The 24,426-nt window shown below is 42.5% G+C and overlaps 3 protein-coding genes across 3 annotated transcripts; all 3 read right to left on the bottom strand.

Annotated features, from left to right (window-relative positions):
* Positions 1 to 996: 996 nt before the first annotated feature.
* LOC148363444 (uncharacterized) lies at positions 997 to 7,928 on the bottom strand. Its single transcript, XM_088341125.1, has 4 exons — positions 7,790 to 7,928; positions 6,360 to 6,427; positions 3,368 to 3,503; positions 997 to 2,798 (listed from the first exon to the last, which is right to left on the bottom strand). The coding sequence occupies exons 1-4, from the start codon at positions 7,926 to 7,928 to the stop codon at positions 997 to 999; spliced, it is 2,145 nt and encodes a 714-aa protein (XP_088197251.1).
* A 9,101-nt stretch (positions 7,929 to 17,029) lies between these two features.
* On the bottom strand, positions 17,030 to 20,643 carry LOC148363443 (DNA topoisomerase 2-alpha-like). The gene is made up of 8 exons (XM_088339399.1): positions 20,367 to 20,643; positions 19,297 to 19,440; positions 18,031 to 18,241; positions 17,828 to 17,938; positions 17,703 to 17,737; positions 17,505 to 17,613; positions 17,296 to 17,442; positions 17,030 to 17,223 (listed from the first exon to the last, which is right to left on the bottom strand). Exons 1-3 carry the CDS (start codon positions 20,472 to 20,474, stop codon positions 18,050 to 18,052), a joined length of 444 nt encoding a protein of 147 aa, XP_088195525.1. The 5' UTR covers positions 20,475 to 20,643; the 3' UTR covers positions 17,030 to 17,223; positions 17,296 to 17,442; positions 17,505 to 17,613; positions 17,703 to 17,737; positions 17,828 to 17,938; positions 18,031 to 18,049.
* Positions 20,644 to 21,082: 439 nt separating this feature from the next.
* LOC148363442 (uncharacterized) lies at positions 21,083 to 23,170 on the bottom strand. The gene is made up of 7 exons (XM_088339398.1): positions 23,063 to 23,170; positions 22,724 to 22,757; positions 22,458 to 22,658; positions 22,025 to 22,168; positions 21,747 to 21,891; positions 21,214 to 21,444; positions 21,083 to 21,136 (listed from the first exon to the last, which is right to left on the bottom strand). The coding sequence occupies exons 1-6, from the start codon at positions 23,090 to 23,092 to the stop codon at positions 21,339 to 21,341; spliced, it is 660 nt and encodes a 219-aa protein (XP_088195524.1). The 5' UTR covers positions 23,093 to 23,170; the 3' UTR covers positions 21,083 to 21,136; positions 21,214 to 21,338.
* Positions 23,171 to 24,426: the final 1,256 nt, after the last annotated feature.

Raw genomic sequence — 24,426 nt, 5'->3', positions numbered from 1 at the left:
TGCCTCGAGCTATTGACTGTGACAGGTAAAAACATGCCAATGTGATTTAAAAATCCACGTGAATTAGAGGTTTCCGTCCACCGATCGTAAAATTAAATGGCATGGTAGTCGTTAGGGCTGCACAATTTTGGGAAAAAAAAACTATATTTTCCCCATTATAAGGCACCTTAGCCTTCATTAAAAAAAAAAAAAAAAGCTGAACATGCACCTTATAATATGGATCAATATTGAGTCGCAACATGGCCTCGAAACTACGGTAAGCAGTTGCTGACTATTTGCCCTGTAATATTATGGTGTGGTGCATGCTGGGATTTATATACTGGTGTTTAATTTCCTAACAAATTGGTCAACCATCATTGAATCGTTCAAAGATATTTGGAGGTTGTTAGGTTCGAGTGGCTAACATTTATGATAAAACGTTCTGTAATAAAAGACAAAGAGAATCAATGAATTATATTGATACAATTTCAAGGAGAGTCGGAGAGTGTTTTACCACCAATTGCCCAAATGACTCTGAAGAAATCTCCGAACCTCCTTTCTTTTTATTATGTTTTTTGCCCTAATACATGCCTCTTTACTGAGGGGCGGGGATTCTATCTAACAAAGGAGACTGCTACGTAGAGTTAATCAGTGTCTTTTTTGGAAAGCTTGCCTTCCGGCTGGTGATGGAAGGTTTCCTCTGGTCATGGGTGAGACTGCCTTTTCTTCATTTCACGCTCTTTGGCATGAAGAGGTCATTCCAGGTCAGGGAACATCTGTTGGTATGTGAGACACGACTCTAGGCCTTGGAGAATAATTTACAAGCTGAGAACTTCTTCTAAATGACTAAGAATATATATATATAGCGTATTAAATGTCAACTGTGGGATAAATATAGTTATACAACCCCAACATCCCCTCCTGTTTATCCAACCGGTGATTTAATACTTCATTCAACTGTCACTTCGCAATACGATTTTTAACAGAGAAATCATGAATACAACACAGTTGTTACACTTAGAGGTTGTCGTTATAATGACCAGGATCTGAGTAAATATAAGGAAAACGCAGAGACATGCAATCATCATCAACATTTGTGTCATTACAATTTTCACCATCGTCATTTTTATGGTAATTGCCAGAGTCATCGTCAGCATCGGTATCCGAGGGCAACAGAGCATACAAAGGTACCATCTTTGCCTGCATTGGGGCAAGAGCTGTTGTAATTAGTCTCGTTAGCAATGTTCTTATGCACGGAATACAACAACATCCACACAATGTGAGAATTGCCGCAAAAACGGCTATCGCCATCATAGCTGATATTATTATTTTTTTATATTTTCCAAACGTATCTCCAAAACCATCCCACATTGATGTGTCAACTCCTGAGTGTTCTTTCATCTTGTTGTTAAGTGACCTGAGGCCTTCCAGGGCCTTTGTCAGACTTCCGTCTGCTGCCGTGTTGTTCGGTATGAACGTGCAACATTGGTCACCAAAGATAGAACAGACCCCTCCCTTTTCAGCCAGTAGCATATCAACAGCAATCCGGTTCTGGAAAGCCATGAGGGAGGTAGCAGAGAGTTGTTCATGGATGGCGGAGAAACCTTGTTCTGTTTTGTTTCCTAACTTCTGTACATTGAAATGGATATAGTTTATTCTGTCAACATTTTTATTAATTGTACACCAATAACAAATCAAAGATTCAAAACCCGCTGCTACTTGATCTGCTAATTTGTATTCATCTGGTACGCCTCTTGGAACACCGATGCTGTCGATGTATGTAGGATCATTGTCACTCCAGGCATAGGTAGACCTTTTTCTTTTCCATGCATGTGGTAACAAGCTCTTAACAGATGTTAGCAATTCAGGGATTGTGGTGGCGGTTACAGACACAGGTAAAATAAGAGACACAGATGCACACAATCCTGTGGTATTGTACGGTAGTCTATCATACAACTTGTCTCCTCCACACCACCACCAGATGTCGCTCCGGGAGAGTGGTTTGAATGTTATATTGACTGTCAACATTTGGTGACATTGTGTAGCATTCAGATTACTTATACTGTTACCAATTCCGGTTCTATTTATACAGGTAAAATTATTTTGAGCTACTCTTTTAGAAAACACAGGCTTATGTTTTTCAACTGTCGTCATGGGGTAGGTTTGATCCCAGAAAGAGCAGTTTCCGTTTGGTACAGCATTATTCATTACGTTTATCAGGCACTCTGAGTTCAGGGTTGATGGTACAACTCTCAAAAGAGGTCGAGCACTCATACACACAACACAATCCGTCATGACAGCATGTGCCGCCTGCTCAGCCATTAGCAACCAGTTGTTATCTATCTTTGAAATTCCTGTGGTAACTTTGAACCACGCATCAATGTCTTTGACTGACATGCTTACTGATGTGATATTTGTCGTTAGAGAGTAGTTACTTAATTTTGGCTGATCAGTCGATTTCATACTGTCATTTACACACACTACGACCGGGAAAAAGGGGTCCAGGCCCGAGGACCAGGCCCATAACGTGAAACCCCAGCACGTGCTGTTGAAAAAATCTGATCCCGGAGGTCGAATTGTCTGGTTTGTAACGGTTATAGTCAGTTGTAAGTTGCTTCCTTGATGCTGCAATTTAACCCGATTTTTGAAATACTGGGCCTCAGAGCTGTCCCCCGGGGTCCAGTACTCCCCTGCTTCCGTAGTAACCAAATACTCCCACCCTTGGAACGCTCCGTGTCCAAACACGTACCACCAGTACTCCTCCCACCCTTGCCCAGTAATATGTGTTGGCTGTCCCCCTAGACTGCCTCCCTGGAACCCTTTTAAAGAGGTTATCGGTATGGATATCACAGTGGTGGCATTTGGTGGCACAGTCACCGTCACAGAGTTGTTATAGGTCCACCATATTAACCAAGGAGTGCATGTTGTATGATTTGACAGTATGCGTTGTATGGTGCAGACCTTTCCATGGGTGTGAACCGAGCCAGCAGCGATGAGTGCGATTATTATCAAGTATAGATAGGGGCCCATCATTTAGCCTGTAGTGGAAGGACCAATTAAATGTTAGGTTTATCACCTTTTTGTGGTTAAGATAGCTGTATATGCGTCGAAATGAGCATTCTACCTGTAGATCTGCAATTCCTCCTAATACTTCCAGAGTTGTGGACAATCTTCACTGGTTTGAGACGACTGCAAACTATAATCACAGCCCCCTTTGTAGCCAGCCTTTCTCTGAAAGTTTCGTTGAGGAACTACAGCTCTACAACAGGTACCACAACGCTATAAAAATGACGCAAACGAGGACGGTTACGGCGTATGCTAAGATAGAAATAGTTATTTTAGTCATTTTTAATTACTTTCTTACAATGTGTCAAATGAACCCATGTACTTCGTTCCGCAATCTTTACTGCTGTGCCTGTGGTTAACAACACCTGGTAGGGCCCCTCCCACCTAGGTGAATGCCAGTGTTTCTTCTTTATGCTTTTAATCAGGACCCAATCTCCTGGTTCAACTAACTGGCTTTCCTGTGGAGACATAGAAAGTGTATCATCATCATTATTATTGCGATCTGCCAGTTGCTTCTGGTGCTGCAACATTTTTCTTATGTAATCTGCTAATGTACTTTCCTCATCTGTTTCCCACATGTTCTTAAAAAACGGCAATCGGTAAGGTCTACCAAATATCGTTTCGTACGGCCTCAGGCCGCTTGTACTTGTGATGTTGATGTATAATTTTACTAGGTCAAGACATTTAGTCCATGGTCTTTTGGTTTCAGTCATACATTTCCTGAGTCTATTTTTAATTGTATAATTCATCCTTTCAACTAGACCGGCACTTTGCGGGTGATAGGCACAATGGTTCTTTAGATCTATGTGAAAGGCTTGCCCTATTTTGGTAATGATTTGGTTGACAAAGTGTGAGCCATTATCACTATAAATTTTTTCCGGTATTCCATATCGTGGAATTATGTCCTGACATAGGGCTTTTGCTACTGTCAACGCATCTGGGTGTTTTGTGGGGAAGAGTTCTATCCACTTTGAGAATGAGTCAATAATTACAAGGCAGAACCGTTTTCCGTCACTCTGACTCAATTCAATGAAATCCATGTGTATATGTTGAAACGGGTAGTCTGGTTTGGGGAATTGTCCCCTCTTTGGCCTTAAATTCCCTTGAGCATTATGTTTGGCACATATTAGGCATGCTCTACAAAATCTTTTTGAATAGGAGTTAAAACCATAAGTTGTGTATACTTTATTGACTAGTCCAACCATCCCTGCCTTTGACACATGCGTTGAACCGTGACTCAATATAGCAGCCCATTTATATAAATTTTTTGGTAAAATTGGCTTGTCTTCAGATGACATGAAAATGCCTTCACACAGTTGTGCTCCTTTATTTTTCCATGAATCTTGTTCAGACTTTGGCGATTGTTGTTGCATGTCTAATAGTATCTGTCTGTCAGGGTTTTTTCCTGCTAGGTCAGGAAACCGGTCCTGTGTTATCATGTGTATATCAAGTTGGCCCTGTGCGGCTGCCTTTGCAGTTCTGTCCGCAAACGCATTTCCTCTTGAAACGGGATCAGTTCCATTTGTGTGTGCTGCACACTTGCATATCGCTAGATGTTTTGGTAGCTGTACTGCTTGCAAAAGATTTGTTAATAATGTTGCATGTGTGACTGGTTTACCTGTCGATGTAATCATACCTCTATTTTTCCAATGTTGTGCAAATGTGTGGGTGGTTGCATATGCGTATTGGCTATCTGTGTAAATGGTTGCAACCTTGTCTTTCATTAACTTGCACGCTTCCGTAAGAGCCACCAATTCTGCAGCTTGCGCTGAGAAATGTTGGGGCAACATCTCTGCTTTTAGCACCTTTTTTAGAGTAACCACAGCATAGCCTGTTCTTGTTTTACCAGTATTGTCTTTTTTGGAGGAGCCATCTACAAATATTACTTGGCCTTCTGTCAGAGGCACATCTTTTAAGTCTGCTCTGCTTTTTGCTGTTTGTTCAGCTAAGGCTTGACAATCATGTTTCTCTCCATCTTCTTCAGTAGGCAGTAATGTAGCAGGGTTCAGTACAGTGCATCTTTCTATCGTTAGATGCGGTTGAGACAAAAGTGTGGACATGCATGACAGGTGTCTTGCAGGTGACAAGAAAGACATCTTTGTCTGCAAAAGCAATGCCGATACGGCATGTGGAACCCTTAGTACAAGAGGGTGGAAGAGAACTATATCTGCACTGGATGTTATTGCCAGTGAGGCCGCAATGACTGCCCGTACACAATGTGGTAGTGCACATGCCACAGCGTCTAACTTGGTTGAATAATAGGCCACTGGCCGTAATTTTGTTCCGTGTAACTGCGTTAGGACTGAGGTCATGAACTTTCCTTTACAATCCACCATTTGCACAAATTCTTTGTCGTAATCTGGTAAGGCTAACGCGCAGCTGCTAACCATTTCCTGCTTTACTTTAACAAACGCTTCTTCTGTTTCTGGTGTCCATTTCAATTTATCAGACATTTTAAGCTCCTCTGTATACATAAGCGATTGTAGGGGTGCTGTTATTTCCGCATAATTTGGTACCCAACTTCTGCAGTAGTTTGTAAGGCCTAGGAATGACATCATTTGTTTCTTTGTTAAAGGTTTAGGCACTTGTAAAATAGCTGCCTTTCTTTCTTCTAAGATCGCCCTCCCTCCTGCACTAAGCTGATGTCCTAGGTATTTTACTTTCTCTTGGCAAAGTTGTAGTTTATTTTTGCTGATTTTGTGACCTTCTTCCGCTAAGTGTTTTAGCAGTGCTAATGTATCGGTTCTACAGTTTTCTATTGTTTCGGACGCCAAGAGTATGTCGTCGACATAAACAAGAAGCTGGCTATTACATGGGGGTTCAAAGGTGGATAAACTAGACATAATGACTTGCGAGTATATTGTTGGGCTTTCACAATACCCTTGAGGCAGTCTAGTATAGGTGTATCTTTTCCCTTTAAAAGTAAATGCAAACCAATATTGGCTGTCTTTATGCACTGGTACGGAGAAGAATGCATTACTAATATCAATTACAGTAAAGATTTTTGCCTTTGGGTCTAGCGAATTTAAGAGTGTGTGTGGGTCAGGTACGCAAGGTGATCTTTGAATGACGGCTTGATTTACTGCAACTAAGTCTTGTACCATTCTCCACCCTATGGATGGTGGAGCTTTCTTTACAGGAAATATTGGCGTGTTTACTGGGGAGTCGGCACATTCAATTAATACCCCTGCTTTTACTAGATTTTCAATCACTGGTTGTATCCCAGCCATAGCATCTGGCTTGAGTGGATATTGTTTTATTCTAGGGCGATGCTCTGTTTTTGGTCTGACTACTACAGGGGATGCCCCTTTTACAAGGCCCACGTCCGTAGGCCCCTGAGACCATAATTTCTCGGGAATCTGCGTCAACAATTCCTCGTCCTCTGCGGTTAAAAAGATTTGTCATTCTTGTTCTTCTATTAAGTGTACTCCTGACTGCACTGTCACTGACCAGAAAAGAGCCTTTCTTGTTAATCCTGTGGAATTGCTATACGAAGTATTCGTACCTGTTTCTCTCCAATCTGTGGCTCTTTCTCCTTTGTACACTAATTTTTCCAAGTCTTGCCATTTGATGCTCTTCTTTTTGCACAACAAAATATGCGGTACGCATCTATCCATAAGCCAGTTATGCTGTTTAAACAGTGACTGGAGTGGGTCAGGTAAGAATACTGCTGCCACGGCATTTGATTTTATGTCCGAATACACATAAGACACAGTTATCTTTGTGGGAGCGGCTTTACTGAGTTTGCTTGCATAGTTAGAATCGGGTTTGGGGGTGAACCACATGGTGACGTGTAGTTCATCAGGTGACATTGTGTCTTGCTGCTGCTCAACAGCATTCTTTCCTTCATTTACTAGGCTAGCTCCCGTGTTAGTGGGCGGTTTATTTGGAATGTCTAGGGTATAACGGTAACGTGGCTGTCCCACACCTTGCATCACGTATACTTCTTCAGGCTTGTGCCTGATTATTTTTAAGCCATCAGGCGTGGGCATTATGGCTAACCCTAGGGCTACAAGTCCGTCTCGTCCTAACAAATTAACTGGGCATTCGGGCAGTACTAAAATTGACATTTGACATGACTTCCCTTGTGGGTCTTTGAGCCACGTCAGCTCGGTTTCTGGGACTCTTTTTAATACCCCCTGAGCCGCGCGCACCATTACTTTGTTTGGCCCGAGGGTCACATTTGGGATTTGTTCTTTAAGGGTGGTTCTGCACGCCCCGGTATCACAGAGGAATTTTACAGGAGTGCCTTGAACTAATAATGTTACTTCGGGTTTGATTGTTTCTTCAAAGAGAATTCTTTCGAGATTAAAAATTCCTTCTTCCCCAGTTAACTCTTCATTGTTTTGATACTGTTCTACTGTCCCTATTTTATCATTACTATCTTGGCTTAGTCACGCTGTTTGATGTTGCTCAGCAGAGCTTTCTTCTTCACATTCAAATGACATGTGACCTTTCTGACCGCAGGCCCAACACTTTACGTCTCGTCTTCCTACTTGAATGCCTTGTTTTGACTCGGCGTGTGTGTTACCCCCACTGCCTCCACCTCGGCCCCCTCTGCCTCTACCACGACCCCTCCCGCGGCCCCTTCCGCGACTGCTTCGTCCTTGGTAGAGGATAAGTTTACCTTCATCGTCTGCGTAAAATATAGTGCCTTTTTTCTCTCTTTCTTTTTTGCCCTTTATGACTTTTTCGGCGTGTAGGGCATGATTTATATATTCTGCCAGGGTGCCGCCACTCATACCTATGTAGTGTCGGTCCACCCAGCCTTTTATGTCTGGTGTTGATCCAGAGTGCAGGGCATTTTTAAGTTGCTGTTTGTAAGCGCCTGTCTCATCCTCATCAAACGCCAAACCACTGTTTGTCCTGAATACCTTCTCCATCCTCACTCTATACTCGTCAAATGACTCTCCGGACATTTGTCTGCTCCTGCCAATCTCAGTGTAGTTTGCTCGTTTTCTATATCTATTTTTTACTCTGTCAATAAGGGGGTCCACTTGGCCTTTTAGCCATTTAGAATCGGGCGGTAAAACCCTACCCTCTTCACCTATAGGTGAATAATTCCCTTTGACGAGTTGCCAGTCACCCCCTAGCAGGCACATCCAGACTTGCTGAACTTCAAAACCATTTAAATGATATGTACCCATTAATAGCTCCATTTGTCTAACGCATTCGTCTATGTCGGTTTTTGGGTGTGGCACGCCATCCACTGCCTTTTTTATGTCGTCCTGAGTCCATGTTCGGTACACTCTAACAACATTTCCTTGATTTTCTTGTCCCGCACGCGGATTTGGTAGCTCTATTAGGGGGAATATTTCTGTACCTTCCCTTTCCGGGTCAAGTGACCGTACTTGTGGTGAGGGAGACAGTATTTTGCCTAGTTCTCCTGACATGCTATGTGACCAGGCGCCAGCTTCTCCTCGGGAGCGGGTAAATGGCCTGGGTGCTGTTAGCGCATGCGAGTGATATTTGGCATATTGTGGGGGCGGCGTGGAGCGAGGCGTATTACTGTATGCCTGCCCTTCCTCCCTCAGTAACGAGGCAGCAGCCAGTAATCGACGCGGTTCACTATATGGCCCTGTATATTCGTTATCCTCCTTTTTATGATACATAATGGTATTTTCATCCTCTTCTCTTTCTTCCTTACTTTCTGATTTTCTTTTTTGATCGTTTTTTTGACTTTCTTGTATTTTCTTTTCTTCTCTGACCTGTCTCGCTTTTCTTTCACCGTCTTCTCGTTGTCCAGCTATTTTCATCCAAACTTTAGTCTGTTCGTATCCTTCTTTATTCATTTTAGTTTCATTCTGTTTACATTTTTTGCCTATTTTCTGTTGTAGTTCTCTGATGCTTGCCGTGGATAATTTTCCGGTAAATTCATATTGTTTTATCCAGTAACACAGAGGCTTGATTGCGGTTGAATCTTCCTTATAAAGGATTTTCCAATCTTTACATTGGAGTTCATCGAGAATTTTTTGTCTCTCCTTACTCTGTCCTTTCCCCATTTTAAGTCTGTAATTTAGTCCCAGTGGGTCTTAATACATAGGGTATTCTAACACCAGGTGATTTTCAACAAGCCAGGTGATTTTCAACAAGACAGTGATTAATTTCTCATGTGATAAAGTTCACCTTTTTTTTTTTTTTTTTTTTTTTTTTTTCCTTTTTCTTCACTTGTTTCCAAATGACAGAGGACCCCCGCACATCCTTGTGGAATTTAACTAACTTTAAAGCGCTGGGTTAGGGGAGTCCACGCCTCCCGCGGGAATTTAACTGTCTGAAAACTATTTACCTGATAGAGTCTAGAATTGTCAGGGTTTTTCTGTTAAGAATGTACCCCCGTAGATCTTACTTTTCAACTGGGGTTTCTTAATCTTTTCGAAGGAGGTTCCTTAAACCTTAAGAACTTAACACCCCCCCCGCTCGCGAGTTATTTTCTTTACCGGTTTTTTTTTTTTTTTTTTATGCACACAATATTATGAATACATTTTACTCACGATTCTCTAAGTCCTTGGCTTTCCGTCAACCGTCAGATCCCAGCCCGCGAGGGAAGGTCCAGTCCCGGAAAAGGGTCTTTATGCTGTGGCCACAGTCTTGCTGGATGTTCCTCTCGCGTCCTGGAATCGTCTGGTCTTTTTGGAATCCGGCTCGAAGGACCAATTAAATGTTAGGTTCGAGTGGCTAACATTTATGATAAAACGTTCTGTAATAAAAGACAAAGAGAATCAATGAATTATATTGATACAATTTCAAGGAGAGTCAGAGAGTGTTTTACCACCAATTGCCCAAATGACTCTGAAGAAATCTCCGAACCTCCTTTCTTTTTATTATGTTTTTTGCCCTAATACATGCCTCTTTACTGAGGGGCGGGGATTCTATCTAACAAAGGAGACTGCTACGTAGAGTTAATCAGTGTCTTTTTTGGAAAGCTTGCCTTCCGGCTGGTGATGGAAGGTTTCCTCTGGTCATGGGTGAGACTGCCTTTTCTTCATTTCACGCTCTTTGGCATGAAGAGGTCATTCCAGGTCAGGGAACATCTGTTGGTATGTGAGACACGACTCTAGGCCTTGGAGAATAATTTACAAGCTGAGAACTTCTTCTAAATGACTAAGAATATATATATATAGCGTATTAAATGTCAACTGTGGGATAAATATAGTTATACAACCCCAACAGAGGTAAAGAAAAAACTGATCCTTTTTAGCATTTACAGGTTTGTATAGGCAAAATCTGGGTAGAAAAAGGTCTGCAATTGGCCGAAAATGTTGTGAATCACAAGTTGGTTTGGTCTACGGCCTAATGAAAATAATTTTAAGGGGCTAAACAGAAAGCAACAAGTAACGTCCATTAATTTAGAGATGCTTTTCAGCGGATAGTTTGTATTTTTCAGCGTTAGGAGTACGTAAACATTTTACAGTTAGATTCACTACAGGGCAGCACGGTGGCGCAGTGGTTAGCGCGTGTGCAGCACAGTTCTGAGGTCTTGAGATTGAACCTCCTGTGTGGAGTTTGCATGTTCTCCCTGTGCTTGCGTGGGTTTCCTCCGGGCACTCTGGTTGCCTCCCACATTCCAAAAACATGCATGTCAGGTTAATTGGCCGGTCCAAATTGTCTGTCCCTCTGTGCCCTGCGACTGGCTGGCAACCAGTTCAGGGTGTCCCCTACCCGCTGCCTGAAAATAGCTGGGATGGGCTTCAGCACCCCCCGCGACCCTACTGAGGATAAGCGGTGCAGATAATAGATGGATGGATAGATGGATTCACTACACTCGCAGATGTAAGGGGATCATAGTTGCGTATTATCATCGAATGTGATGGCTCCAAGACAATATCCTTAGTGAGCTATAGTTTTCGGGCATTTTGTTTAAGACCGATAGTGATGTTTCTCTGATGAGTATATTTTGAAATGGTCATATCTTGAACCCCAAGAGTTCAGGCTTTCCAATGTAATGTGGCATGACACATTTCAGTGACAGGTGACATCGTACCAACACCGTGTATGTGTCTGAGACACGTTTTGGCTTCTCAACAGTTCAAGGCTTAATAAAGTTTGACTGACCTATCTGACTATTTAGTTGACTGCCTACTAAATCTTATTACAGAAAATATCAAATCTTGAAATAACGGCAGCAAGGCAACTTAAAAATACTGTGATTGCAACAGAATTAACAGCTGAACAGTAGGGTACACGCACGCACAAACTCTTTAATATATTCGCCATCAGTAAATGGTTTTCCGTACTTTGCTATGCAGTGAGAAATGTGATAGCTTGTGTTTTTAGCAGTGACAAAGGTTTTCAGGGTCTGTGTTTGTTTGCCGCGCGTTTTAATGTCTCCGACTTGTCCTTAAATTTATGTTCACGTTTCGTCTCGTAATGACGTTTAACACTTGACGTGCGAGGTACAACGCTCTCGAGGCATAATGGCACAAGCAGCACGGTCGTTTTTTGCACAAATCCTCAGTCATCTCTCCACGCTGGTTGGAAAAGCCTAGATTTTTTTTTCGCTGGAGCAGCTGTCGTGATTCATTCATTTATTTCTTTGGCTGGGTTAAAACACGGATCTCGCCTTCGCGCCGCACAGACACACGTTAACACACGGCGCTGAGGAGGCTACCATAAAGCCTCTGAATAACACGGCGCACAACTGAAAATGTCTAAATTTCAGGTAAAAATGCGCATTTTAAAAAAATAATCATTATTTTGCCATGCGCTCGCGTGCCACTGGTTAACCCCTCGCGCGCCAGCAGTGTCATAGGTTGCCAACCCCTGGTGTAGACCACCCGCATCCCGCCACGTGTTTAATTCCGCTTCCGGGATTTGGATGGAGAAACGAGCTAAAGGGAGCGCTTCTGTCGAGGAACTTTGTTATGTTGTCGTTCTGAACTTGCGGACAGGACTAAGTCCACCCCAAAAAAGCATCGACACAATGGCTGACTTTCGAAGGAAAAGGGTAAATTGACAAAAACTAAACGTTTTCCAGTTGAAGTAGATATATAGATAGTTGGTTCCTCGTGTTGTTTATTAACAAATTAACAGGACAGTCTCGGGGGTGCTGTGTTGAAGTTTAGCAACAGCGGAGTGGATGACGTCACACGCTAGTCCAAAAGTTCCACGTCCCTGCAGCAGATGGAAGTCTTTGTGCCCAGGGTTACACCACTTCGTGTTCGAGTAGATAGCGAGTCCGCCTCCTCTCCGGTGCCCGCAGGCTTTCGCGTCTCTGTCTGTCCTAGCAGACTGCAAACTGCACACTCCCTGTACGCTTTGATGTTTTTCACCAGCACAGCCGGTTCGTCGGTCTTATTTGGTAGAGTTCACATTTACCGTGAATATAGACGGTACCGAAGGCTTATATCGCCGCTAGTCGCTTAGCCTTAGCTCCGGCTCTGCATCCACGATAGGGCCCCCTCATCACGCCGGCACGAGAATTCTTCTGAAGAAGCCAGTTTCTTACAAATTTGACTCTGATTCTGACTAGACACTCGTGTAGCTAGCATTTTTTTACATGTTTTTATTGTTACTAATCAATTCAGTGTAAATATTTCAGTGTTTCTCTTGTTCGTTTTTTTGAAAATAAAGTTGTGTTCGTAATTGACGTTTGTTTTTTCCCTTTTGGATTCTAGCATGTATGGTTACAAAGTTATTGTCATTATTAAATGATGTTGTTTTTGAGCGTTTCAGGCTAAAAAACGCGCAATAAAGCGGTATTTAGGCTGCTAGTCACAGAGAACTTGAAGTTTCATTGAATCCGTTGAACATTCGACTTTAGGATCCATTTTAATGAGCTGATCAGTCTTCAATCGAGATCGAGACTGCAGTAATGCTTCATCATTATGGGCCGCTGACCAAAATTGCGAAATATTGTACGCAATGCTAATCAAACTTAACCCCTAACGTTTTTTTTCGACATTTTCGACCTACGTTTTTTTTCTGACATTTTCGACATATGTTTTTTTTCGACATTTTCGACACTACCCCTCCTTACGTAATTTTTTGGGACATTTTCGACATACCAACCCTTTACGCTTTCCCGGGTTGGAAAAGGGGGGGTCCCTTACGTAATGTTTTGACATTTTTGACATACTTTTTTTTTTTTTTTTTACATTTTCGAGCCCCTGGTGACCCATCAATCAAACAATTCTACCAAGTTTTATCGTCGGGTCACCAGGGGCTTGCAGGACTTAGAGCGTTTTCAATTTCAGCCCGCAGAACCGTTGAAAAACAGCGGAGTTTAGTCAGAACTTAAAGGGACAGTGTGTGAAAAAAACTCGAGACACATTCGACTCCATTGTCTCAAAGCGTTTTTCTAATGTGAGCTGCAGTACCGCCAAAATGCCACAGCAGGGCACTCGTTAAATAGGCGCCCGTTCATTTCCGATGGGAGCTGCAGTACCGCAAAAACGCCACCGGAGGACACTCGTTAAATAGGCACCCATTCATTTCCAACGGCGGCAGCCAGTCCCCAAACACATACCCCCCTTACGTAATTTTTGACATTTTCGACATACTACCCCCCCTTACATAATTTTTTTCGACATTTTGTGGGCCGGCTTGTGTTTGGGGACTGGCTGCTGCCTCTTTTGGGCAGTTCCCTGGTATGTGTTTGGGGACTGGCTGCCGCCTCCTGTGGGCTGATCCCCGGCTTGTGTTGGGGAATGGCTGCCGCCTCTTGTGGGCAGGTCCCCGGCCGGTGTTTGGGGACCGGCTTATTCCTTCTGTGGGCCAGGGACCTGCCCACAAGAGGGGGCAGCCAGTCCCCAAACACATACCAGGGACCTGCCCACAAAATGTCGAAAAAAATTACGTAAGGGGGGGTAGTGTGTTGAAAATGTCGAGAAAAAAAAAACGTAAGGGGTTAGAGTATGTCGAAAATGTCCAAAAATTACGTAAGGGGGGTATGTTTTTGGGGACTGGCTGCCGCCTCTTGCGGGCAGGTCCCTGGTATGTGTTTGGGGACTGTCTGCCGCCTCCTGTGGGCCGGTCCCCGGCTGGTGTTTGGGGACTTGTGGCCGACACTAGTGGATTGATTCTGGGCTTGTGTTTGGGGACTTGTCGGGCCACCAATGGCAACTTTTGAAGCATATGGGTGAGACTGACGTACAAAATAAAGGGAACAAAAATGTCAAAAATTACGTAAGGCGGGGTTAGTGTGTCGAAAATGTAAAAAAAAAACGTATGTCGAAAATGTCAAAAAATTACGTAAGCCCCCCCCCCCCAACACATACCAGGGACATTTAGCGTGTCGAAAATGTAAAAAAAATCACGTAAGTGGGGTAGTGCGTCGAAAATGTAAAAAAAAAACCCTATGTCGAAAATGTCAAAAAATACATACGGGGTTTGTATGTCGAAAACATCAAAAAAATTACGTAATTGTGGTACTGCAGCTCCCATTGGAAATGAACGGGCGCCTATTAACGAGTGCCCTCTTTTGGTGTTTTTGTGGTACTGCAGCTCACATTAGAAAAACGCTTTGAGACAATGAAGTAAAATGTGTCTCAAAGTTTTTTCACACACTGTCCCTTTAAGTTCTGACTAAACTCGGCTGTTTTTCAACGGTTCTGCGGGCCCCTGGTGACCCGACAATAAATCTATCTATCTATTTATCTACCTGGTCATATCCCTCAAGAGGGGTGACCGACAGCAAGACACACACATACAAATACAAAGAAAATAAAAGGGAAATAAATAGCAAAAAAAACACACGAAATTTTTTGGACCATGGCCAACCCAATTGCCCAAACAAGCGTACTAACCAGTCAATCATAGCTGTGCCACCTTTTTTCAGGCATTCAGCAGTACAACCATCCAACCCAGGTCCCTTCCCCCCTTTCATTTCTTTCACTGCCTCTTGCACCTTTCATGTTTCCACAGGCTTCACATTTAAATCAACCAACACTCCATACCATACCATCGATCGACTCGACTCTCACTTCTTTCTCATCCTCTACATTTAGCAACTCCTCAAAATACTCTGCCCATCTTGTCCTGACTGCACTACCGCTAACCAGCAAACTACCATCCTTATCTTTCACCTTCTCTTCCTTTCCAGACTCACTGTTTCTTACTCTTTTCACTTCTTTCCAGAACACTTTTCTCCTTTCCTCAAGGTTCACTGCTATCTTTCAACACCATTCATCATTTGCTTTCCTTTTTGCTGCTTCCACTACCGCTTTTACCAACCTTTTCTTCACTTTATGTCTTTCATACGCATCACCACTCTTATCTTGCAGCCACTCCTCAAAGGCACGTCTCTTTTCTGTCACAGCTTCTGATACCTCACCATTCCAACATTCACTTCCTTTCCTAATACCTTGACCAACTTTTCTCATTCCACACACTTTGCACTCCTCAACACTGCCTCTTTAAACCACTTCCATTCAATTTCCACACTCTACATTTCTCTTCTACTAACCCGTTCATACTCTTCCCTTATCCTCTCTTTAAACTCTTTCCTTTTCTGCCTTATTCAACACTGACATTTTCACCTCTTCCCTCACACTCTTATAACTAGCCCTCCACGATCCATCTATTCTCAGTTTTCCTTCCACATAAAAATGATCAGACATACCACTCATTTCACCTCTGTAAACATGCACATCCAACAATCTACTTAGCGTCCCTTTCTTAACCACTAAATAATCCATCAGTGCTCTGTCCACCATCTTGCCACTATCCATTCTGACAAAGGTATACTTATTCACGTCCCTCTTTTTAAACAATGTATTTCCAATCACCAACTCATTTTCCACACATAACTCAATCAATTTCTTCCCACTCTCATTTCTTCCTGGTACTCCATATCTACCAATCACATTTTCAACCGTTTCATCACCCACTCTAGCATTCAGGTCACCCAGTATTACCACTTTCCACCCTTCTTTCGCACTTGCCACACATTCGGACAAGTCCATCCAGAACTCCTCTTTCTCCTCAGCGCTTCTTTCTGAACAGGTCCATATGCACTTATAAACATCCATACTTCTACACCCCACTTCAACCTCACCCACATTCATCTGGAAGATATCTCTTTCCACTCCACCAGTTTTTCCTTTGCTTTTTCACTCACAAGCACAGCCACCCCTTCTCTAGCATGTCCACCTGTAACTCAAGACCTTCTACCATACATACCTCCAAGCTGTAATTCACCCTTTCCTTTCATCTTTGTGTCAGTCAAGGCTAACACATCAACCTTCCTTTTAGTCATCATCCTTCTGATCTCCTCTTTCTTCAACTCAGTCGCTTTACTTCCACATCCTCTTACGTTTAATGACCTTATAACTAGGGTTTGCGAGAGCTTTCGGTCTCTCGCCCCCCTTTCTTTGCCTTGCTGTCTCTTAGGGAGTAGAGATAGAGAGGTCAGGATCCCCAGTCCCCTCGCTCCCTCCACTTTAGTCGCCTCTTATGACACACAGCGGACCATGGTGGGAGAATTCTCTTACCTCTCACAAGGAGAGGGCCCCTCACCACAGGGAAAGGAGGAAATGTCCAAAAATTACGCAAGGGACCCCCCCTTTTCCAACCCAGGAAAGCGTAAGGGGTAAGAATGTCGAAAATGTCCAAAAAAAACGTAGGTCGAAAATGTCGAAGAAAAAAAAAACACATGTCGAAAATGTCGAAAAAAAACGTAAGGGGGTTAAGTTCGATTATCATTGCATACAATATTTCGCAATTTTGGTCAGCGGCCCATAATGATGAAGCATTACTGCTGTCTCAATCTCGATCGATGACTGATCAGCTCATTAAAATGGATCCCAAAGTGGAATGTTCAACGGATTCAATGAAACTTCAAGTTCTCTGTGACTGGCAGCCTAAATACCGCTTTATTGTGCGTTTTCAGCCTGAAACGCTCAAAAACAACATTATTTCATAATGACAATAACTTTGGAACCATACATGCTAGAATCCAAAAGGGAAAAAACAAACATCAAATACGAACACAACTTTATTTTTAAAGAAATGAACAAGAAAAACACTGAAATATTTACACTGAATTGATTAGTAACAATAAAAACATGTTAAAAAAATGCTAGCTACATGAGTGTCTAGTCAGAATCAGAGTCAAATTTGTAAGAAACTGGCTTCTTGGCTCTGCTAGGCTTTTTTTTTTGCAGTTGCAGTTTCTGGGGTTGCTGATTCATGGTCGGAAATCTGGACACTTTCGTCATCGCTCAACTTCTTTACCCTTTTCTTTGGAAAAGGAAATGAAGTGTCAGCAAACCCGCTAATAATGAATAGAAAACGCAAACCTAAAAAACTAACCTTAACTCTGGCAGTGGTTTTGGACATCAGATGGGACATTAAATCGCCTGAATCGCTGTCACAGTCATCACTGCTGACTTGTTTCCGTTTCGGCGCCGCTTTCGGCCTGGGTTTTGTCTGAGCATCCATGATGGAAGCCCTTGGTATCTACAACATTCAAATAAGCGTACGAAATTCATTTGTTGACGCTCTCAGAACCTGCAACTTACTTGGTTGCGGCCACTTTCTTCGGACCTGCCGGTTTCCTGGGTGCAGCCTGTTTAGGCTTTTGCTGAACGGGATTCTTAGGCACAGCCTCCTGCTTGGCAGATTGAGCAGCTATGGATAATTCATCGAGAAAACGGTAGAAATTTTAGAACTTGCTGATGCCCATGTGTCATTCTAATTGCACAGGGGACGATTCTTACTTGATTTGGCCATTAATTTAGGCTTAACCACCTTCCTGTGGAATATACAGGTAGATTTTATTTTAGTGTCGTTAGTAAAGGTACAGTAAATCCTACAACCAATTCATATGGTCTAATAGTCATACTGGGGCTTTGGGAGAGTCCAGATCACTATCCTTTATGGTGCTGGACTCGGGTGAAAAGCTGTCGTCGCTGCCACTATCGCTGATGACAACTTTTTGCTTTGGAGCGTCCCTCTTCAAAAAATCGTCAAACTCAACGTAAATTTGATCATTTGATCTTTAAAATTAAGTTGAAAGAGGATCTTTGTGAAAACTGCAAAACTGACCTTGGCTTTTCTGCCTCTGTTATTCTCTCCTTTTGAGGGGGTCAGCCTTTTTGGTGGCTCCGGCTTTCATTGCACTTGTTATGCGTGGGATGACACGGCAGCCCTGAGCCGTGGGAAACGTTTTGGTTTTTACCTTCATCTTCGCAGCTCTGCCCTTGGAAGGCTCTAAAACGGGCATTGCTGCATCCTCTTTTTCTTTGACTTCAACACGCTGTTGTAAAAAGGAAAACCATTAAAAATCAGGACAAAGCCAAACACCCACTTTATGCTCAGTGCAAACCAGAGAAAACACAAATGTTTTGACTGTCCAATTGGCAGTTGTTATTGGGTTTACCATTACCGCTTGGCTGCTTTCATTTAACTGGTCTTTTGTGTTGTGCACACAAAAAGGCCTTTTGTGAGAACATGATTCTTTCAAAGCAACCAGTGTTAATTTTACCTGTGACTCGCATGCTCAAAAATCTATGGGTCCCAACAGAGATCTATGGGTCCCCAAAATTTAGTGTTATCGAGGTTGAAATAGTAAATCGGTGACAAATAATATAATAAAATCTATATATTCATTCAGTTTTAATCATCAAATTATTAATTCATTTTCTGCATCAAATTATTGTTGGTAAAATACTGATTAAAGGGATAACCACAAACCTGTCTTTTTTAAATTTTCCCCTTTTATACTTTTTTTCTTAACTTCTTTATACAACATCATCATTCGTAATATAATGCATCAAAGCAAGTGAGCCGTTTGAGAGGGCTCTCTTGAATGAGTTGAGCTGAAAAAGCCAGTTCTCTAAAAAGAGACGGACTTTTCACTACACAACTCGAGATCGGCGTGTAGACGAAAACTCGAACTGCGAGACCAAAACAACATCTGCCGGATCTGCCTTACGAAAAGTTTGGAGTGTGGTAAGTTTTAATAAAATGTAATCAGGTAAAAATGACAATTTTGTGTCAAAAAAGTTGCGTCCTGGGGACTCACGTTGATTTGAGACTATGCGTCCCCAGCAAAAATGATGCGTCAAGAACGCAGGGACGTGGGCAAACGAGAACACTGAGCAACTAGCAGACAATATTTCTGGTCATTGTACTGAAAAAAGATGTGAAATGACTTCAAGTTCTTCAGTGAAGACAGTAAGATCTTCTTTCCAGAGGTCAGCTGGAGACTTCCTAGTGTGTTCACCTCTGTCATCTCTAGTGCGATTGTTGAGGAAGAAGAAGAAAATAAAATCACAAAAGAAAGCAAAGGTGGGAAAATGAGCAACTCGCCTTAGCATCTCTTTGCCTGTACAGCTCCTCCTTTTTCTCTTTGGTGAGGAACCACATTGGCATGCTTAGCAGGTAGTTGTAGTCTGGTCCACTTGTGTCCTCCTCTGGGGTGTCCTCCTGGTCCTCTTCCACCATCTCCCTGTTCTAATATGACACAGGATAACCAACGAGTACACTACGAGTAGCTGCGTAATGAGATAAAAACTGACGTGGCAGAGTTCCCCCAGGATTTTCCATTCAAAGTTAAGACTTTTTAAGACCACCTGACAATTTAAGACCAATTTCACACCTATTCTGGCATAAAGACGCGGGAGTTAGGAGCTGAGTCATGAACGGCCCCACACCATCTGGGCGCGACAGCGGGGACATTAAACCCCCGCCCCAAAGGAGCAGAGAAGGTATTGCGTACCCAGCAGCTGAGGTTTAGTTTGCAAGGTAGGCGGACCGCACTTGCGCTGAGGGGGGACTGGTCCCCGTCCCGGATGCGACCAGGCCAGCACTAAAGGAGGGACTGAATCCCAAGCGACTTGTTACCTGCCATTACCAGTGGGATGCCGCAGAACGAGACGCACCCAGGGGAACCTGGTGACCACGCGGTGGGGACCAAACCCCGCTGGCAATGAGCCAGCCACACCGGCACGTCGAGGCGACCACTCATCCCGACTCCTTAAGCTCATGTGCTCCCAGTCCTCTTTGGTGCCATCTGACGGACGGGCATAAATGCGTGGTTTATGGTAAATCTTTTGAGTTCCAACTAACATAAATCTTATTAATGTGTTCACATTTAAGACTTTGAAAACTGGATTTAAGACATTTTAATGCCAATAAAGGCATTTTTTTAAATGAATGAATTCAATATCTTTTAAGACGTGCCATACTTTTGTTAGTTTACTTATACAGTAATTAGCTCTAGCATGCAGATAAGGCAGGGGAGAAAGAGACATTTGAGGGTTGGATTTGGGACCAAGACAAAATTTAAGACCTTTTCAATGCCTTCATATGCGGTTATCAAATTTAGGATTTTTCAAGTTCTTAAGACCTTGGAGGATCTCATATTCGAATAATTTTACATTGTCTTGAGCCGGTTTCCAAGCTTTGACCGGGTCCGAGTCATAACCCATCTGCTCGAGCATGTGGATCAGTTCCTTCTTTGGTTTGTTTTTTAAGTGGAAACACATGGAGTTAGAAACAATTCACGAATGACCAAGGTTCCCTGGATTTTTTTCCAAAATGAAGCGTGCCTGGTTGGCACTCTCAGCCCCCAAAATACCGAGCAACCACTCCTTTCTCAATTTGTAGTATTCCAACTTCAACTTGAAGAAGTATTTAAGAATATTCAGCGCGGATTCGTACTTTTTAAGACTTCCCACGTGGTCAAAGAGAACCTGCAATGACAATTTTTTTTTACTTACATTAAAATACCCAGAAGTCTGATGATGCAGAATGAATGGATGTACTACAGGTGAGAGGAGTCTGCAGCTTAAAGACTTTGTGGAGTCCTTCAGCCTCCAACTCAACCAGATCCTCAGCTGTCAACTTGATCACGAAACGCACAATGGTGTCTGCGTGGTATTCCTTATAGTCCGTGATCAACGAAGGAACCTTCTCTGTACCATTCAGCATCGGCTCAAGGACACTCTCTTTGTAAGTCTGGAAGAGGGAAAATGGGGGCGATGTGATAAAAAAAGAATTTGAAGTTTATATCCTCTTATGGATTCACTTAAACCAACCTGGGTCCACGTTTTTACAGGCAACTCAGAGATCTCAATGGTGGTTGAGTCAATAATGGCCAACTCTCCACACAGGATGTACTGGTTGTCCACAATTTGGTCAAAGGTACCTTTAAAGCCCTTATAGTTTGGGAGCTAGGACAAAAATAAACAATTATATTGTATTTAAAATGTATAAGTGCCTCACCATGGGTAGCGGCTCCTCCCCGCCAAGCAAGCGTGTATTGTTGGCGACGATCTCATGGACGTCATAGTTGGGGATTTTGCTTGCCCAGCCAGTGCCAATACCGTCAGAGCCATTGATCCACACGGTCAGTTGATGGGAATGTACCATTCAGGCTCCACACTCTGGTTGTCATCGTAATTGTTCTTCAGCAGGTTGTCATCCGTTGCCGCGAAAAGAAGACGGGCCAGGGGGCTGGAGAGTGGGAGACATTTGGATCTCAAATACAATACACCAGACATGGGGACTTGAGACTTAGTGACTTGGACTCGAGTCGACTCGAGTCGCTGTTTTTATGACTTGTGACTTGACTTGGACTTGGCAATCTAAGACTCGGGACTTGACTTGTGACTTGACTTGCCCAAGAAAAAAATACTTGGGACTTACTTGGGACTTGAAGGTGAAGACTTGAGACTTACTTGAGACTTGCACATGTGTGACTTGGTCCCATGTCTGCAATACACATCTTTAAAACAAATAAAGTAAAGCCTAATGACCTGAGCAAGGTAAAAATGTAACAGGGGCTAGCAGAAGCCTTGTCACCGTGCAGCCTTGTTTCTGTCCTAGAGGTTGCAGATAGTTCAAGTTGTTGCTTCCCACAAAATTTTGGGCTAATGCAACGATGGTCGTCATCACAGAAGCCTGGAAATGAATATAACGGTTTACATATTACAAAAGAATAGAGCTAGACTAGTTTATCAGAAATCTTGTTTTTTTTACTCTAATAAAATAAGTTTAGCAGTGGCCCGAGTTATTTGCACTACAACAAACACACTGAAATTATTCCTAGAGGTTATTCCTTCATCTGAGGGGTGGCTAGCCCTGAATTCGGCCATCTCCAACATAGAGGTCAGCAGTGAGGCCTTGTACTCAGAAAGCTGTTCTGTCAGTAGCAGAAGAAGGATGGAGCATGGTGGCCCTGTAGAGACAAGGAGGACCATCAACATATCACTTCTCATGGTCCACTCAACTACAATTTGTGAAGAAAAACAGACTTTGAACAACCAAAGACCACATATTTAAAAAAAATCCATTCCATATTTGTTTTTTGTTTTTTTTGTTACACAGACTTATCATATCATTAATATAATAAAAAGAAGTGGTGAAAAGTCTGAATGTTAAACTTTTCATGAGTAAGATTTGAGTTTTTGTGTTGTTAACAAAGTATAAAATAAAAGTGAAATAAACTGACCACTCCAAAATTTTACCTGGTGTATTGGTGTTCAGGATGAATGTCATCTCCCTGTATAGGATGCTGGCCTGAGCATCAGTTACCCATAGGAAAAGCAGCGATCGAGTGGGCCCTCTCAGATCATCGAGCAAAGTACCACCCAGAGCAACGCCAGCATTCCATAAGCCATAGCCTTGCACTTGTGATGCAACCACAGTGACCTGGCCGGTATCCTGTCCTGTTGGCACCACACGTCAGATATTCAAACAAGTAGTTTTCTAATTTTGATGAGATTTTTGGTACCTTTAAGCGGGAGATCAATTCCGCTCGATGTTATCTGGACACAAACATTAGAATCTTATCATTCACCAGAAATATTTTTCAAACAAAGTGACAAAATCTATTTGAAATAAGTAGAAATAATACACTGATAAATACAAGAAACCCAAAGGAAATGGGATAGTCATTACCTAATTTATCAGAAACTAAAGTGTGTTGAAAATTAACATATTATCAATTGACTTAGGTATGACAAAACGCATCATCAATCAAGTCCTCCCATGACTTTTGTGGGGTTGACCTGTCTGGAAGGAGGGACAGATGGGCAGAGCAATTCGTGGACCGATATACTTTACATCTCACCATCCTCTTTCCGCTGGCATCAGCGTGCATCAAGCCAATGTGAAGACACAAAAACTCCAACTCAAAGAAAAAAGGCAGCTCCAGGATATCTAAAGTCTGATTAGCCCTTTGATGGGAAGGACGCGTTTCATCTATCAGTTTGCTTTCATGACTTTCATTCGTTATATCTTCCTTACTGGATAAAACAACTGAAAAGGTCGGAGGCGTTGAGATAAAAGATAAATACCGCCAGTGAGGCCTGAATTTGCTTTTAACTCACAAGGTTCGGAGCAGGTCTGTTTTCTGCTACTCGAATGAAGACCAGCCACTCTGCTCGTTTTCTTCTGTCTAAAGGACATCCGGATTTTTCTCTCCAGCTCTCCAGGATCCTCATTTTACTTGCCTCGGTTTGACTTTTGAGGGATTTCTCCACTGGCATGAATGTCCAATGGTCTATTCATTGCTGAGGTAGACTAATAAAAGGGTTTAAAAATAAAAAGGTTTTACAAAAAATCTTCACATCACCAATTGATTAAATTACCTTCAATCATCACCTCTTGCAAAAGATCAGCTGTAATTGGAGTTTGGTATGCCACGAGGAGTACTTCAACTTCCCATTGTTTGGATGTTGTCTCAGCGCAGTCGAGGTGTCATATAACTCCACAAATCCACGTTTGCTGGGTGAAAAACAGCCTGTAAGTAAAAATGTGCATTTTGAACAATGCAAAATGTATATTGGATTTTACGAACAACCAACAAGCATACGTTTGTTGTAAATTCACTTTTCTGTGGAGAAAGACACGCTGAGGCAATGACATTTTCTGAGCTGGACTTTGGGCGCCATCTATTGGACAAAATACATATCAGCTTTATTTGTACCGTATCGCACTTATCTTAGACAAATTCATGCAAATGTTGAAAACGATACAACCGTATCATAGTGGGTAAAATGCACTAGTGTATTTTTTGTACACTTAGACATCAAATCCTTAACCTAAAACAGTATTTACCAGTAGTTCAATTCCAGATCACTGAAGCCCATTAAATATGTTTTACAATCAATAATATGTGAATATTTAAAACAAAAATGCCAAAAAAGGGTGACACATCTTTTTGAAATAGCAGCAATGATACGCAAGAATAACTCATTCGACAATTATGAAAAATAATTATAAAAAATTAAAACTTAATTTATGATAGTTGCAAAGCTAAGACTACATACCAGCGCATTACCGAATGTAAACAGTAGGCCACATTGGATCGGTCAGATGTGGTTTGATGTCATGGGTCTACACATATTTTTAGATGTTCAAATGAAGGGGAAAAGGCCAGAGTGAGAACCCTGCTTGCAATGCGTCTTTCGGAGTTAGTGGGCAAGAGCAATA

The sequence above is a fragment of the Urocampus carinirostris genome, chromosome 7, assembly GCF_059441175.1.
Source record: "Urocampus carinirostris isolate Australia breed hairy pipefish chromosome 7, RoL_Ucar_1.0, whole genome shotgun sequence".
Lineage (NCBI taxonomy): Eukaryota > Metazoa > Chordata > Actinopteri > Syngnathiformes > Syngnathidae > Urocampus > Urocampus carinirostris.
This window is presented reverse-complemented; position numbering and strand designations above follow the sequence as displayed.